Here is a 15,411-nt window from a genome sequence, read left to right as displayed (position 1 = left end):
GGAAGCCTTTCTGAAGGAAGAGATTCTCAAGTGGCATCTCCAGGGTGGGTAGAGTTGGAAAAAGGAAAGTGTTTTATAAACTACGTATGCTGGCCAGAGAAACAGAAAGGAAAAGTGAAACGGAGCACGGGAAGAGGGGGCTGTGGAGAGAAGAGGCAGAGAAGGGAGGAGCTCAGGCCTGGAAGGGTCAGAGGCCTTTCCGGAGTCCAGGGTCAACCTGAGTTAACAGAGCTGTTTGACTTCCCCGTGCTCCTCTCTTAGCTGACCATGGCAATATTGTTTATATTTTGCTGTGTACTGCAAAAATAGGACTCCATCACATCCCCTTAATTTGTATTCTCCCAGAAGGCAATCCCAAGAGAAGGGTTCAGGACTGTGTAGTTTATCTGGGTTGTGATTCCAGCAAACAGCAGCAGGGGATGAGAGGGCAAGAAAGTGAATCATGTTAACAGTTTCACTGTGGACCCCGGAAATCCGTGTGGAAGCTCATCTCAGTGACTCCCGCTCTGAGGAAGTTGCCATGTTCACCGGACATTGCTTGAGGCCACTGGGCAGCCTCCGGGGCGTCACTTCCTTGCTTCTGGGATGGACCTCTGCGCAGGCCCAGCTGTGCTCCAGGCAGAGGACTGGACGCCTAGGGAACATGTTGGGGTGCACGGAGGGGATGGGGGATTGGCTGCATAGTCCGAAAACCTTGAAACAGAACAAAAGCAAAACGAACAAATAATCAAACAAACAGGCAAAAATGAAAGAAAGAAAGAAAAAGAAAAGCAGAGCCGCCCTCAGGGGAGACATCGCTGGTCTCTCTCCCTTTTGCGGAGTGTGGGCCGTGATGTGGACTACGCCTCCAGAGATGTTAGCGTGGCAGAATAGAGCTGCCGTCCCCCTCTGGTGCAGAGGATGTTGTATTGAACACATAGGATATTAAAATTATTTTCTCTTTGCAGGGAAAAGGTCAGCAAAATTTTAAAAGATTCAGGTTGTCTATGTTCAGAGTTCTTTGAGTATGGTTTACAGACAAACACAGGACAAGCACTGTACCCAACAGGCCTTCCCGTTGCCCTCATGGGGCCTGGGCACCAGGGCAAGGGACGGGGGCATGGAGCCGCCAGCGGGAAAGTCCTTTGTCCCTGACCCAGAGGCCACACGTTTCCTGTGTGTCCATGAAGTTCCCGCAGCCTGGCTCGTCAGCTTGCGAGCGGAATAAGTCTCAGATCTTGATGACCCTACCGAGACACTTCAACGGATTTTAATTTTGAGACTTTAGTACAAACGAGCCAAACATTTATTGTGCGCTTCCTTCGTGGTACAAAAATGAGAAAGGGAAGCCATGCAGAAATCCACATTTTAAAAAAGCAAACTTTTGTGCTTCCTTTAAGATGTTCTAGCATTTCTCAATTTTTCCATTGAGAATGCCAACCCTGTCCTGGAGAATGCCTCTGTGCATGTGCGGGTGGCCGCGATCCGCGTGGTACTCTCACCTCACGCTTCTCTGGTTGGAGATCCCGTGATCCTCAACGCAAACCCTGTGGTCCATCCGTTCGCGCTGTCTCGTGGGTCCACACATCTGTGGGACGTGAGTATGCAGGCACACAGCATCTTCCTTTGCTGCCCCGGGAGCTCGGGATGAGACGCTTACCTCCCCTTCCTTCTTCTGGATGCAGCATTCACTGGGATCCTACAGTGTGTTAAATTAAAAATCTGCGGCACCACCAGAATCTGTTTATTTTACAGGACTGTGTCGAGGGTTTGGCTATCAAGTGCAGAGCAGTGCCTTGCCCACATGCCCTTTGCTGTCTACAGATACATGTTAATCAAGTAAGCCCATGCACAAGTATAACACCTAAACATGAGGAGAGCCAGGAAACACAGCCTGCAGGCCTTTGACAGCCCCTAAAGAGGACCTAGTTAGGGTCCCAGAGGAAGAGCTATGTGAAAAGCAATCGGCATAGTGGGTAGGAATCAAGCAGAGGTAGGAGAAAACACTCCAGGTGAAAGGAACAGATGTGCAAAGGCCCTCCAGAGAGAAAGAACAAGCCGAGGAGAAGAAGGGACTGAGTGATCAGTGAGACCGGTGTTGGAGGAGGAGCTCACTGTTCCCGCCAGGGCCAAGTTCAGGCAGGATTATTGTTCATTGTAAGAGATTCGGGTTCTTAGTTCAGGGCTCCTCAACGTGAAACCCACTAACACATAGCGTTCACTTGGCCCCTCTGTGTTACTCCCCTGGGCCACCAGGGCAAGGAGCCACCATGTTGAGCTGCAAGTCACACGCGGGTTAGGCTTTCTTGCCTGTTTGGCTCCAGCTGCAGTTGGGTCTGGGCCTTTCTTGTCTGTCCCTCTCACGCTCCTGGGGACACTGGCCAGGGGAAGCACTTTCTCCTCTGGACAGAGGGAGGCGAGTGAAGGTCAGCTCAGCCCACTTGCAGGCTCTGCTCGTATACCTCGGGCTGATGCAAGTCACAGGCTGAGCCAGGGGACAGAGAAATACACCCTACTGTTAGTAGAAGGAAATGGAAAGACACGTGGCAAAGGACATGACTATAGGAAGGGGCCAAGAACTGGGGACATTAAATTCTCTCATACCCAATAAACCACTGAGGAGCTCTGTAGAAAAGGGACGCGATTTGCGTATATTTTCAGAGCATCAGTCCAGCTCATTAGGGAGCAGGCCGTGGAGGTGCCGGCAGGTCTGTCGTGATGCTGCTGGATGACCTCCTCAACCTGGGGTCGCCAGGCTTTTGCATTTGCTTCCTGCTTCAGTTTGGTGTCAAATGCTACCTCATACTAGTTCCTCATTAGTTTAAGTGGCAGCAAAAGGCATCTGAGTGTTCAGTAGTTTTACTCATTATTTTTATGATTGGATGGCAGAGAGTGTGACTCTTCTAAGGAGAGGTTTGGGAGTCTGACAAGCTCAGTCTCCAATCATAGCTCCTACAGTTAGTGGCAACGTGACCTTGGTAAATTACTTGACTTTCCGTGCTTTGGTTTTCTTTTCTGTGTAGTGAGATTAACAACAGTAATGTTGCCTTACTCAGTGGCTGATGAAAACATGCTGTGAGGTCAGGTATGCAAAGCGACGTCCCGATGTTTAGTCCACACCGACTGGTTAGCATGCAGAACTCTCTAGAACAAATAGAGTCCGATTACTTAGCAGTATTGTAGCCAGATTAGATATCGTTAAAAAAGAAGATGTAGCCATGGTACTACAACTGTATCAAAGACCAGATCTAGATAGCATTAGAAACTGTTAAACTATGAAACAGTTTCACAGCACGGAAACATACGTGTAGATAAAGGCTGAATGAAATGAGTTAGTATCTGTTTCTGTGACTTGCGGTAAATAGGGTGCATATGCTGCTCCGAGCTGTTCTGCTGGGGGTAGCATATCATTAGCCTTTGTTGAACTTGTTTCTTTGCCACATATATCCTTGTTTGGTTTGCAAGATACTGGCTGAGCTTAGAGAAGGTGGCTGGACAGGCAAACAAAGTCCATACCTAACAAACACCAAACTGCTCTCCTGGAGAAACAATAGCACACAATGACAGAACTTGAAGTGAACTGATTAGGTAACTAAATCAATGGGAGTGGGGTGGGGCACACTCCGGCTAGGAAACCTCCAAACTGCTCCTGGTAATGGAGCAAGGTGAGGGGGCTGTGTAGGCAGTGGACCCAGCTACCCTTCTTGTGCACCAGTCCTGCTCCCTGGATGGGGGGCGGTGGCATCAACTTGAGGGACTCGAATCACCTTCCTGTCTTGTTCCAGCCGAAGTGTAAAGAAGACATTTCATTGTTTAATAAATACTGGCAGGCTAATGGAAGCCAGGTGTTGCGTAAGGCGTCAGGAAGCAGCAGGAGATAGCTGCTGAGCCTGTGAAGGGCCCAGGGCAGAGGCATCCACATGAAAGGGAAGGCTGCTAGGGCTGAGCTTTTTGGATAAGGAGTTCCCCAAGGACAATCCTATCTTGCTGGAGCTTGGGAAACACGGACATCTTTAAAATCCGGCTGTGGGTGTTAAATGACTGGTCAGAGATCATCAGGGTGTCAAGAAAAGAAGAAAGCACAGGGTCAGGAAGATGACTTCACATCTCAACTGCGTTACTCGCCAGCTGTGTTACCTTGCTGTTCCTTCAGCAGCAGCGCAGAGGGACAGCAGCATTTGCTCTGTGGGGTGAGCGTGAGGCCTCGTCCAGGCTGTTCAGGAAAGAGCAGGCAGCACATGTCATGCTCTGCTGAGTTCTCGTGGAATCGTGACAGTGCCTTCCTGTGGCTCTCAGCAATAGCGCTGGTCCATGAAAGGGTTCCGGGAGTGGAAGGTCAGGCCCAGGTTCTGCTTCCTCCTGCAGCAGGAATCTCCTACTATTTTATAGACTCTAAACTTCAGTCTCCTGCTCTGTGAAGTAGGGATGAAGACCTCTCCCATGAGATTGTCTGGATGATTCCCTGGGGAACTGAGAGCAGTGCGTGTTACCAAGGGGGTGATCCAGGCAACGTTAGCTCTTGTTACTGTGAGGTTTGTGGGGTTCCAAGAGTTGGTGCTCCAAAGGCATCCATGCAGCAGGGTAGTTAAGAGCATGAGTTTAGATGTCTGGATTTCCACCTGGCCTGTTTCCTGCTGCATGATTTTTCTAAACTTCTATTTCTTTGCTTGTAAAATGGGTGTACTAATATTATTAGTTGTACTATTTTAGGGCTAAATGATGTAATTAATATTAGATGCTCGCAGTTGCCACATAGCAAATGTTTAAGAAATGTTGTTACATTGACCAGACAAGAAAATGCAAGTCTAGAAAGACAAAATTTTATTTATGCCAGCAGGGACCTGACTCTGCTCGGAGAGAAAGGTGCCAGGCTTCTAAACTCAGGGGTTTTTATAGGGCTGTGAGCGGGAACTTCTTGGCGGGAAACAGGAACTTGGCGGGAAAGCAAAGCTCGTGTCAAAAAAGCAGAATAGCAGTTAGTGGGTGGGAATCCCATTAGGGTACATTTCGTTTCTCAGAACATATTTTTCTCCCTTTATTGCAGATGTCAACTGTAATCAGGGATGTTTCTATGAGGTCAACCAGCAGGCAGTTTCTCACAGACAAGAAGCTTTAGTTAACAAAAGGGATGCAGTTAGACAAAATGGAGTCACTTTGGTTGCTTTGGTTCAACAATGTGAGCCATCAGCATTGCTTTCCCATCACCACTTGGGCATGATTGGACTAGGATGTCCAAAGACAAGTATTCTACCCCTTCCAACAGGCATTGCTACTCAATAAAATCTTTCTTTTCTAGTAGTTCACAATTAAGAAATGTTTAGAAATAAGCCTTCCCTAACCCATGTACGTCAGGCAAGACATGGAAAGGACATCAGTGATGGAACTTTCAAAGCTTTCATATATGGATTAAGAAAAACAAATCAGAGACCTGAAGGGCCACAGGCAGTCTTGTAGGCATTTGACACTAGAGGGGTCACCCAGATCTCTTGATGCTCAACTAATGGGGTCTCAGACCAACAGAGAAATTCAAAAGCCAGTGTGAAAACCAAGAAGGAAAACTGCAATAGGACGTGAGGGTGACTGAACAGGCGAGGGACAAGAGGGACTCTCATCCCATCTGTTCAACCATTCTGGGTTCCAGATAGCTTAGACTCATGTGTAAGAACGTGAACATTGTATTAGTCAGCTTTCTCGTCACTGAGACAGAATTCCTGACACTCATGACTTAGAGGAGGAGAGGTTTATTTCAGCTCATGGTTTCAGCGGATTCAGTCCACGGTCAGCCAGCTCCAGGCAGAGATGGCCTGGTAGAAGGGCTTGGGAGAGGACAGCTGTTGACATCATGGCAGCCAGGAAGCAGAAGGAGAAGGGAGGAGCCAGGTGCGGGGTGTTTCCTTCTAGGTTACACGACCAGTGACCTGCTTCCAACCAGTCTCATCTCCTCACAGGAAACCAGCTACAAACCCACCAGTGAACTAGTGCACCAGGAGCATAGCACCCCCATGATCCAATAGCCTTCCAAACACACGGAGTTTGGGGGAAACCCAGATGAAGTCAGGTGGAGCCCAGACCCATTACAGTTCTACCTGAGGGAACTTAGCCAAGCTGCTAAACACCTACAAGTCTCAGTTTCTGCACCTATCAAATGCATCTGATCACATACTTACTTTGCAACCTCAAGGATAGAAGGAGATGCGTGTAAAATCCTCAGGGTAATCTATGAGGTAATGAAACGTAGGAGAGACTTGACAAATAGTTAACTTTGTTACTAGGAAGAATCATGGGAAGGTGGGAAGGATGGAAGGGAAACCATTTGACCGACACAAGCGAATTCTTTGCTCATAGAAGTTTTTAATAAATCAGACCACTTTGTTCCCACATTTTAAGGGCAAGATTTTGATGCCTTTTAAAAAATATTGACTGAAGCTGGCTGTGGTGATGTGCACCTCTTGACCCAGACTTTTGGTGGGGGGGTTGAGGCGGGAAGCTTGATTAAGCATGGAAATTCAACACCGGCCTGAGCCATGGACTGAGACTCTATTTCAAAAGACAAATAGAATGCCAATTGATATTTAAAATTATAGATCACAAATATCCCATGTATCCTTTTGAAGCCAGTCATTTGCTCTATTATTCCACCTTCTTTTTTAAATGTAGTTATTCACCACTGGAGTACCCAAACTGGACTTCGAGACGGTGGCACTATATTCCCTGATAATCTATGCCAAAGACAACCAAGGGGCCACAGCATCACAGACTGTTTCAATTCAAATTGCAGATGTGAATGAACCACCTGCCTTCACTGGATCCCTTGCCCAGGGAGACCAAGGTACCAAGGGTCTTTTCTTGAAGGGAGAAGCCTGCAGGGGCACATGTGTAGGCACAGGCTCTGTGTCCTGTGTGCCTGCGTGGCTGTGTGGAGAATTGCTAACAGCAGCAGCAGGAGTAAACTCTTGGCAGGGCCCTAGTGGGCACGAGCCACTGTCCTGAGAGCTGTAAATGGATTCCTTTATTCAATGTTCACAGCCCTGCGAGTGTACTCGACTCCGATTCTTATGTGATAGATAGCAGACTCAGAAAAATGAGGTGACTCGCTTGGTGTTGAAAACTATCCATTCATTTGGTTGACGACAGAGCACTAAGGTCATTCTTTTATTGGTATGATTACTTCACAGTATGTCCAGGTCATTAAACTAGAAGCTTCATGACATCAGGGATGATCCTTTAATTGCTCTCCTTTTTAATCAAGTGTGTATCTCTTTCTCTGCCTGTTAACTTTTGAAATCGCTGTCTCTATTTAATATGTAATACATGATGGTCCAAGTGATCTGTTATAGACACAAACAGCTGAGGTTCGGATGCTAAGGTTGGCCACCAAGCGGGGTGGGTTACCTTCCCTGTGTGAGTCTCAGTCCCTTCACTGGCTAAACTGAGATGTTAGTTCTGTTTTCATTACCTGACGTGTGTCACAGTGTCGAGCATGACCCATACAGTAGGTGCTCATTAAGTGCAGTTCCCTCCTTTCCCTTCCCTAAGCAGGTGACAGCCTTGGGAAAACCCAAGGTCAGATCATCCTCTGACTTCTGAAACAGCGTGCTTGGTGCCCACGAGCTTGTGGCCCCAGTCCATGCGGGCCCCGGAGCACCCCGGAAACACCGTTACCTTGGCAAGTGGCGTGTGCAGGCACGGTCAGCTCGTGAGGCCCATCCTGTCCCGTGTCGCTGTTCCCCTGAAGGGTGGGTGACTGGCAAATTAGCAAGCTTGAAATTCCCACCATCTCTAAAACATTCAGAGCTCTGGAGTGGCCCCTGGGAGAGGCTGTGTTGGGCATGTGTGAAGCTCCGGGTTGAAAGCCCTGTACCCCGAAGCCTACGGGAACAGGGCAAATTTAAGAAGACAAATATTAATGTAATAATCCGAAGTATTAATATATTAGGCAGATAACCTCAAGCCTGTTTGTCAAGCTCAGCAAAAGAGAAATAATAATAATAAAGCCACCAGTCATGTTTTGGGCTTAGGAATTAAACACTCAAAAATGTTCAATTTTTTTTTTCCAAAATATTGAAAAATAATTTGTTTCCTCCTCTTTTTATTACGCTATGTTTAGGATGCATCATAAACATATTCCTTGTGGGAGGCTGGTGCATACTCGTGTTGCGCCTTGATACCTTTTACTTTCTCCCTCCTGTTTCGTCCGTCTCCAGACCCCTCCCATCTCCACACCATCTGTCTCCTTCTCCTGTCATTCATTTCTTATTTTCATCTATACTTGAGGCTTCTCATGTAAGAGAAGCCATGTCAGTGTTGTTACTATTTATAAATCTCTTTCCTCTATGGCTGATGTGTAATAAACACTTAATAAATGGTACCTATTATTATTATTATTTTGGGGTTTTTTTTGGTACTGGGGATCGAACTCAGGTCCTTGCCTTGCAAAGCAGATGGCCTGAACCACTGAGCTAAATCCCCAGCCATTATTATTATTATTATTATTATTATTTTGTTGTTGTTGTTGTTTTGTTTTGTTTTGTTTTTTTGAGACAGGGTCTCACTGTGTAGTTGAGACCGACCTCAGTATGTAGCCCAGGCTGGTCTCGAACTCACAGCGATCCTCCTGCCTCAGCCTCCCGAGTGCTGGGATTACAGGCGTGCGCCACCACGCCCAGCTGTTGTTATTATTGACATAGTGGGAATCATTCTATAAAAACATCAGTACTGAGCAAATATAATGCTTTAAGTTTTATGTAAAGTACAGGATTGGATGAGGGAATTTTGGGTTTGACAGTGGCAAAACTCAGCCACATCTATTATGTTTCCTGGCAGCTGTTGAGATTTACATCCTAGAGGACACTGCTCTGGGCACAGCCATCTACAGGACAGCGGCCAAGGACCCTGAGGGTGCTGCTGTGGAGGTAACTTAGGTTTTGGAACAGAGAATGCCCATGGCTGGTGGTTTTATGTGTGATTGCAATGAAATCTAAAGCCTCAGCAACGTTCGAGTCCCTCATAGCACCATTCAGGTTGCAAACTTACTTGTGCCTCAACTACCAGGACTTTTCAGGTGAAAATAATTGCGGTCTGGGTTGTTTGGGTAGTTGGTCCCTTCCTGTACATTCCGTTCCGCGCAGGCGGGCCTGGCCCAGTCCTTAGGTAACGTGTAACAGAAGATGCCAAGCCATTTCGATTCATTCTCTGGGATCTGGCTGCACACACCGCAGAGGAACAAGCCAGCTTTCAGGCTGAATCCGTGTGCGCTTCAAAGCTCTCGATCTCATTGTCAGACCACGTAGAGCTCCAGAGGGGATGCAGCCGCGGGGCTGGGGCCAAGAGTCTGGGGCCAAGTCTTCACTTTCCGGGAGCAAATCACTCAACATGCCATCTGCTTCGCTGCTCTAACGGGGAGATGACACCTCCTTTGTCTTCTCTCTCATTGCTTTCTCTTACTATGTATAATTGAACACCATAACAAGAAAGCAGTCTTCAAAATGTAAGACATCTTGCAAATGGCAGGATTTGTCTTACTTCAATGTTTGATGCCAGATGGAATAGTTACGGCATTCTTAAGCTACTTTTTTTTTTTCTTTTTACTAGTGGATTGATTGGCAAGAATAGCATGTTTTAAATTTTTAATACTGTATTGCTTTCTCAATACAGTATTAAATGAGATAAAATGGGAGATTTGTTCATGTTGATGCTGCCTACTCAGCATCTACAAGTGACTGGCGATGTTGGATCGTTGCTCAAAGCAATCTGAGTCTTATAAAATTTTCTTTCAGCAGTAGATGGCCACTAATATCTGAGCCCCTTCTCCATGGTTTTCAAAATTACTGAATGCACTTGAATAATTACACAAGGGAACAGTGCGGTTGTCAAGCTCCCCCACATGTTCGTCTCCTTCTTCCCCTCCCAGTAGCACAATGCCGCAGCCAGGATGGGACTGGAAAGGTCACAGCTTCCTTTACAGCATGCAATTAAACCACCTAATCATGCATATTGCTCCACGTCAACACGTGCTAGATTATAGCACTAAATCCAGCACTGAACTACTGCAGCCACACAAGAATCAGATGTCATATTGCAGTTGCTTCCTTAGTACTGGCTGTGGCAGCTCACCCACAGTGTTGACATTTCAGGGTGGAAAACACGTGACAGTTCAGCAGGATTTCGCTGTGGCTCTAACATGCAATCAGAATGACTTACTAGCCAATCCGTGCAAGTAATTCATTCAAATGATGGACTGCCGTTGCTTGCGCACGCAGATTAAATGCTTCTGTGCCTGGCCCTATACTTTTCTCAAAAGAGAATTTGTTCCTGGGCCAGAGATAGTGACATGGATTGTGGAAATCTGTATTTAGACACACACCTACTCACATCTTCTGACACAATAGCTTAGAACAGATGTGTTATTCAAGAACTATTCCTGGGAAACCACCTTTATGTGTAGCTTTGCATCATCTCAGATAAATATTGGTTGTAATATAGGGAAGAGACTGGCACCATTTTGGAGCCCCACATATGATGATGATTATACCAATATACCAAACATTCACAAACGGTGCTTCATAAAATCAAGTTCCACCAAGGGATCCATGAAAACAGTGAAAGACTTATGATCGAATGACTTTTGGAAAAGATGTCAACATATCTCTTTTGAATTTATAGTAATTGACACAGAAAATGCTGTCTGGAATTGTCTAAAAGACACTTTTTTGTTTAATCAAGTTTGTTCTAATTATTTTTCCATAGCACTTTAAAAAGGTATCATCAATTAGTACTTCAAGTAGTATTTTACTAGCATTCCACAGAGTAGAATGCTACAGGGTAGAATTTACTTGCATGTAAATCCATTCTAAAACTGATAAAATGTAACATGTTCCCGGGGGTGTTAAACTGATGGAAGAGGAAATTTCAGGTGTGGACATTGCCCATAGAATAAATGTTAATGTAATGTGGTTGGATTTGATCCATACCCAGGTGCACCAAAAAACAAGGCCTTGGGATGTCTGTGCTCTATTACTATTGCTGTGGTACAGGTTAAGGACATCTGACACTATGGTACAGGGGGTGTTCTGAACCATGGAAAAAGTGGCACTTCTTATCCTGACCAGAAAGGAAAGTGAACCAAAGGAAAACCAGCAGGTTTGCTTGAACTCATCAGGGCAGACTCCCACCCCAGATCTGGAGAGACAAGTGAATTCAGTGTTCCAACTGCTTTCTGCTTATCTGGGGTAGCAGCTGTTGGAGCTGTAGTCTGGCAGGAAGTTTTACACAGTGCTGGAGGCTGAGTGTGGGCTAGCAAATCAAAGAATGGAAGAGTATTCCATGCAACAGGAGCCCAGAAAAGAGCAGAAGTAGCTATTCTAATTTCAGCAAAGTGGATTTCAAACCAAAACTAATCAGGAGACAGAAAAGTTCACTACATATTGGTTAAGGGAACAGTTCAATAGACAACAGGAAGAGATAACAATTTTAAACATATATGCACCAAATATTGGCAACTTTATAAAACAAATGCTACTGAACTTGAAAGATCCATTATAATTGTATTGATATTTATCCACTCTTGTAAAGATAGCAATATCGTAAGTGACAAGAGAGAGGAATAGGGAATATTCTGTTTTCAGGTATCTATATTACATGCAAAGTGCTATAATTAATTTGAAGCTGCCCTTAGATTAATTAAAGTTTGTATTGGAAACTTTGAGAAATTTTTAATAAAGATATATAATTGATTTGCTAAAAAGGCAAATATAGTAGAATAATGTTAAAATGCACAATTAAAACAGAAAAGAAGAAAAAAAGAAGTAAATGCAACAAATGGGAAACTGTTACAACCATGTTAGATATTAGTCCGATTAATACAAGTGTCTGAGTGCATCAATTCAAAGACAGAGATTGTCAGAGTGGGTTTTTAAAAAGGCTCATACATTTATGTTGTCTGAGCAAACCTACTATCAATGTAAAAACTCACATAGGCTAAAAGCAAAGAGATGGAGAAGCATCATGTTAACATGGAGACAGGGAAAGCTGAAGGCACTACATTATTTTCCAACAAATGTGGAGGTGAGCTGCTAAGGGCGGGCCAGCAGGGTCTTGATTTCATCTTGGGATGACCAAGACCAAGATACCAATAGACAGAAGAGGCCTCCTTTCCTGCCCTGCAGAGGGACTTCCTGGTGACAGGCAATGGCTGTTGAAGCCACTCCTCCCTGTGGAAGTCAGACGTCTCTCTGGGTCTTTGACCCCAGCTCTGGAAACCACTCCCACCCTTATCACAAATCCCTCCCCACCATAGTTTACTGACCTCTAGGGGAATTTACACCAGATGTCAGCTTGGAAGTCTGAATACACTGTCTCAGTTCAGCTCTGCTGAACCTAAAAGGTACCTTTCACAGTAATGTGTTGTGCCTTAGAGTGACTATGGAAAGAGTCCCTTTGGAACACAGGCCCAAGCTTTTAAGACAAGCAGCATGTGTGGCAGTGGGGAGAGAGGTAGGTAGGGGGAGGCTAGGAATGTGATAGGGCCATTTTCATGAAATAAAATTTAATCTCTCCAGTTCGAAAGAAAATGGCTAATTCAGATAGCCTGAAGTTAGTAACAAATCTCAGAACATATGTCTCTAAATATATGGAGGGATTCTATTAACTTCACTTCTGTTTTCATTTGGGCCTTAGACATTAGGAAGTAATCACTGAATCAACATTTAAGAACTTGTTGGAGAGATTTTTCAAGGTTCCAGACAAGGGGTACTTTCTGAAAGTTTTGTGGTAGGCATTGAAAGAGGAAAAGGTATACCATTTAATGATAGCTATAAACCTACCTCTATGGTATCATTGTTTTTCCCTCTTTGGTGAAATCAGTGTAATGACTCACTGCAGACCACAGATTAGACATGGAAATAAACAGTATTTTCTCTTCAGTCAAGTATATTGACTGAAGGCTGACAATGATCAGATTTTTATGGGAACGTGATATTTGGAAATTCTAAAGGGCATAATTAGTGATGGAACCATCAAAGGACTCAACAATTATCCTGCAGTAGAGCTTATAATTATGGGCCTGAGTATTTTAATTACATATTCCTATTTTATAACTCAGCTGTAAAACAAACATTAAAGAGGAGGAAAAGATGAGTCTACTGCATTAGAAACCAGAATATGTAAATTTTTCTCACAATTTAGAGTGGTAATTGTGCCCTTAATGGATTTTAAAATGTAATAATTTTGGAAAAGAAGCCTATATCCTTTCAGTAGCACCTATGTTCTCAGGTTCTGTCAATTTCACAGGTGGGGAAAAACACACATCAAATAGGTCAAATCTACTCAGCTGTTGGAAGTATTAGGTTACATCATTTCTGTGCATATTTTGCAGGCAGAAATAATAAATAGGAGTTTGTTTCTTTTTTTGTGAGCTTTAGCTATCCAGAAACTATAGTGGACCCTGTGGTTGAAGGTGAGGGAAAATCTGTTGCCAGGGTGACTGAGGTAGCAATAATTGATCAGCTCAGGGAGAGCGAGTAGGGTTTTCTTCCAGGTGAATCTGGGTTCACGTGATGGAGCAGGGTGAGGTTTATTATAGGACCCATGAACTTCTGTCTATGTATATTCTTGGGAAAGAAACCAATGCCAGGAGTTTGCCTTTTAAAAGCCAGTAGCACTACTAATTACCAATACACTCAATAAAAAGAAAAAAAATAATAAAAGCCAGTAGCAGAAGCAAACCATGGATGCTTCCTTTCCAGGATCTCAAGGCATCTCTGTGGCTTGAGCTAGTTCACAGACTAGCCCGTACCCATCAGAGGGGCAGGACAGACTAAGCCCTGGGCGGCTTAGGCCCAGCTAACATGCTCTATCCCAGGAATTGTTGGAGTAAGAAAGTTTAACTGCAAAACCACCAGGACGCAGAATGTGAAGGAAGGGTCTAGAACAGTTCAGGGAAGAGCTGCTATTGGAGATACTTGGATAGACCCTCTGAAGTCCAAAGCCAAAGGGTTCTTCTAGCTTCTTTTTTAAAAAAAATTATTTATTTTCGGTGCAGGTATGGAGGATTGAACTCAGGCCCTGTGCTTGCCAGGCAGGTGGCAGAACCACTGAGCCAAACCCCTTCTTCTAGCTTCTTGAAGTGTACAGTACATTATTGTTGTCTACAGTGACTCTGCGGCACGATATTACATCAGAACTTCTTGCTCCCATCTAACTCACTTAATACACATTGATCAGCATTTTTCACTTCTTGCATTTTTATATCCTCCCTCTGGTAACTGTTATTCTATTTTAAACTTCTATGAGATAAACTTTTGTAGATTCTGTATATGGATGAGATCATGTAGTATTAATCTTTTTGTGCCTGCCTTTTTGTTTTTGTTTTTTCAGTACTGAGTATGAAACCCAGAGGCTATGCATATTAGGCAAATGGAGAACCACTGAGCTACTTAACCAGACCATTTTTAAACAATTTTCATTTTGTGAGGTCTTGTTAAGTGGCCCAGGCTGGTTGGGGATTTGCCATCTCTGGTGGTTAGGGTGAAATGTCAACTTCATTAGCTTTGGGATCTGCCCTGGAGAAGTGGGTGACACTTCTGGGTGTGTCTGGGTGGGTCATGGAGGTGTGATCACAGGGTCTATGTCTGGATCCTCACTTTTCCCCTTTTGGTTCTGCTGTAGTGCTTTGTTTTTAACTGCCATGAACTAATGAGCTTTATTCCACTTTGCCCTTCTGCCATAAGTTTTCTGCCTTAGAGCCTACTGGTCATGTACTGAATCCCTCAAACAGGGAGATAAATCAAACCTCTCCTCTGTTAGGTTGTGGGTATCAGGAATTGGGTCCCAACAATGGGAATAAGCACTCCATTGGCTGTTGGACTGGAGACTATGTGTCTTATAGTCTAGGAGAAAAGAATTGCCTACATTTCCCCTCTGTCCTGAGACTTTGCAGGAGACTGAGTTTGAGGGCAGTGAACTAACTGATCTAGAAGGGAAGATTTCAAGACAGCTCAACAACAGTCAGGCAGTGGCATTGGTACTGCTGATTCCTTTAATCCAAATTTATAGTGAGACCTGGGACAAAAGGCAAAGCAGAAAAAATTGAAAAAAATAAATTTTGGACCAAAAGGAATCATGTGTAAAGTTCAGGCCAAAGGAGATGTGACTTCTGGGGACAGTAGCACCATCAGAAGGAAACAAAGTACTTTGCACAGAAACAAGAAAGATCCCTTGAGGGCATGCCAGGAACTTCAAGACCCCACCTGCTGCAGGCTCAAGGATGCAAAAGTATAAACCTTTCATTTGAGAAGAGAGGCCCTGGGACATCTGCTCAAGAAAGATCACTTAGGGCAAGGGATTTAGCTTAGTGGTTCCACCGCCTGCCTTGCAAGCACAAAGGACCAGAGTTTGATCCCTAGTACAAAATAAGATGAGGAGGAGGAGGGGGGG

General features: G+C 44.6%; 1 protein-coding gene across 1 annotated transcript in view; it reads left to right on the top strand.

Moving 5' to 3' along the window:
- Positions 1-1,099: 1,099 nt before the first annotated feature.
- Positions 1,100-15,411, top strand: part of LOC104849951 (cadherin-related family member 3) — a 54,263-nt gene continuing 39,951 nt past the window's right edge. The window contains exons 1-4 of the mRNA XM_033757019.1: positions 1,100-1,186; positions 1,412-1,576; positions 6,637-6,808; positions 8,803-8,891. Coding sequence (XP_033612910.1) covers positions 1,100-1,186; positions 1,412-1,576; positions 6,637-6,808; positions 8,803-8,891 — 513 coding nt within the window. The remainder of the gene's footprint in view (positions 1,187-1,411; positions 1,577-6,636; positions 6,809-8,802; positions 8,892-15,411) is intronic.

The sequence above is a fragment of the Fukomys damarensis genome, unplaced genomic scaffold (genome assembly GCF_012274545.1).
Source record: "Fukomys damarensis isolate Sample0158 unplaced genomic scaffold, DMR_v1.0_HiC HiC_scaffold_28, whole genome shotgun sequence".
Lineage (NCBI taxonomy): Eukaryota > Metazoa > Chordata > Mammalia > Rodentia > Bathyergidae > Fukomys > Fukomys damarensis.
The sequence above is the reverse complement of the archived record's forward strand: the minus strand, read 5'-3'. Positions and strand labels throughout refer to the sequence as shown.